General features: G+C 70.5%; 2 protein-coding genes across 2 annotated transcripts in view; both read right to left on the reverse strand.

Moving 5' to 3' along the window:
- Positions 1-1054, reverse strand: part of CRIP2 (cysteine rich protein 2) — a 27455-nt gene that overhangs the window by 15655 nt on the left and 10746 nt on the right. The window contains exons 4-6 of the mRNA XM_006754011.2: positions 903-1050; positions 225-365; positions 85-153 (exon numbers count right to left, since the gene is read on the reverse strand). Of these exons, the coding sequence (XP_006754074.2) occupies positions 85-153; positions 225-365; positions 903-1050 (358 nt within the window). The remainder of the gene's footprint in view (positions 1-84; positions 154-224; positions 366-902; positions 1051-1054) is intronic.
- MTA1 (metastasis associated 1) overlaps positions 1-1054 on the reverse strand; it is a gene marked incomplete at its 5' end in the record, with an annotated part of 29298 nt that overhangs the window by 3444 nt on the left and 24800 nt on the right. The gene's annotated exons all lie outside the window — the stretch shown is intronic.

The raw sequence follows: 1054 nt of genomic DNA on the forward strand, positions 1-1054 counted from the left end.
GAGGGGGAGAGGGTGACCCGAGGCCCTGGGCGGGCAGCTCCCCGGGCGGGCCCCTCCCCAGGCGGGGGCTGGGCGCTCACTCACCGAAGTAGACCCTCTTGTTGCAGCGAGGACACATGTTGGGCTCCCCGGTAAAGGTGGTGACGCTGGAGGCTGTGGGCGGAGGCGAGTCAGGGCCACCAAGGGGCTCCCCAACCTCCCCCTCAACGCAGAGCCTGGCCCACCTTTGCTGGGCCCCTTTGGGGGGCCACTCGCCTTCCGCTCCTCAGCTCGGGCCACGGGCACCTCGATGGGGCCAGTGACCTGCGGGCCCTCTACAGCCGGTTTCTCGTAGATGTAGGAGCCGGCACCCCCGATGTTCACACCTGGGGGGAGGCAGGCACGGTGTGTGTGGGGGGTGGCCCGTGCCCTCGCCCACCACCCAGGCCCCACACCACACCCAGCTTCTCAGAAAACGGTCCTCAGCCCGGCCAGCGTGGCTCAGTGGTTGAGCGGCCCGCGGGGACACGCGGGGACACGCGGGGCCAGGAGACCGACATGAAGACACGCGGGGTCACACAGGCAGGGAGGCCCAAGGACACACAGGGGGTGGCGGTGCGGGCACAGGCAGGCGCCTCTAGGGGCGTGGGTGGCGGCCTCCTCCCCCAACACGCAGGCCCCGGACTTGGGCCCGGACCCACTGAGGCAGGACTGGGCAGCTGGGCACTGCCCCCCGGGCCCAGCAGTGGGTCCTGGGCAGGCAGGATCTTAGGGCTGGACTTTGCCCTCGGGGTCCCTGTCGTAGATGTAGCTGCCCACAGCTCCAGTATTCACTCCTGTGGAGAACGGCCAAAAGGGGGTGCTGGGGGTGCGGAGGGGTGCGGAGGGGGCCCCAGGTGCCCCACCCGCCGGGCCACACTCACCCTTGGGTCCGAAGAGGATTCCGTAGCAGGGCTTGTGGCAGTAGGGCTGGCCATCGTGCTGGGGGCAGGAGGGGGTAAGGTGGGGGTCCCCCGACTCCCCTGTCCCCACCCGCTCTGGTGGCTTCCTCCTCACACCCCTCCCGGGCCCAGAG

The sequence above is a fragment of the Myotis davidii genome, unplaced genomic scaffold (genome assembly GCF_000327345.1).
Source record: "Myotis davidii unplaced genomic scaffold, ASM32734v1 scaffold472, whole genome shotgun sequence".
In the NCBI taxonomy this organism is placed as follows: domain Eukaryota; kingdom Metazoa; phylum Chordata; class Mammalia; order Chiroptera; family Vespertilionidae; genus Myotis; species Myotis davidii.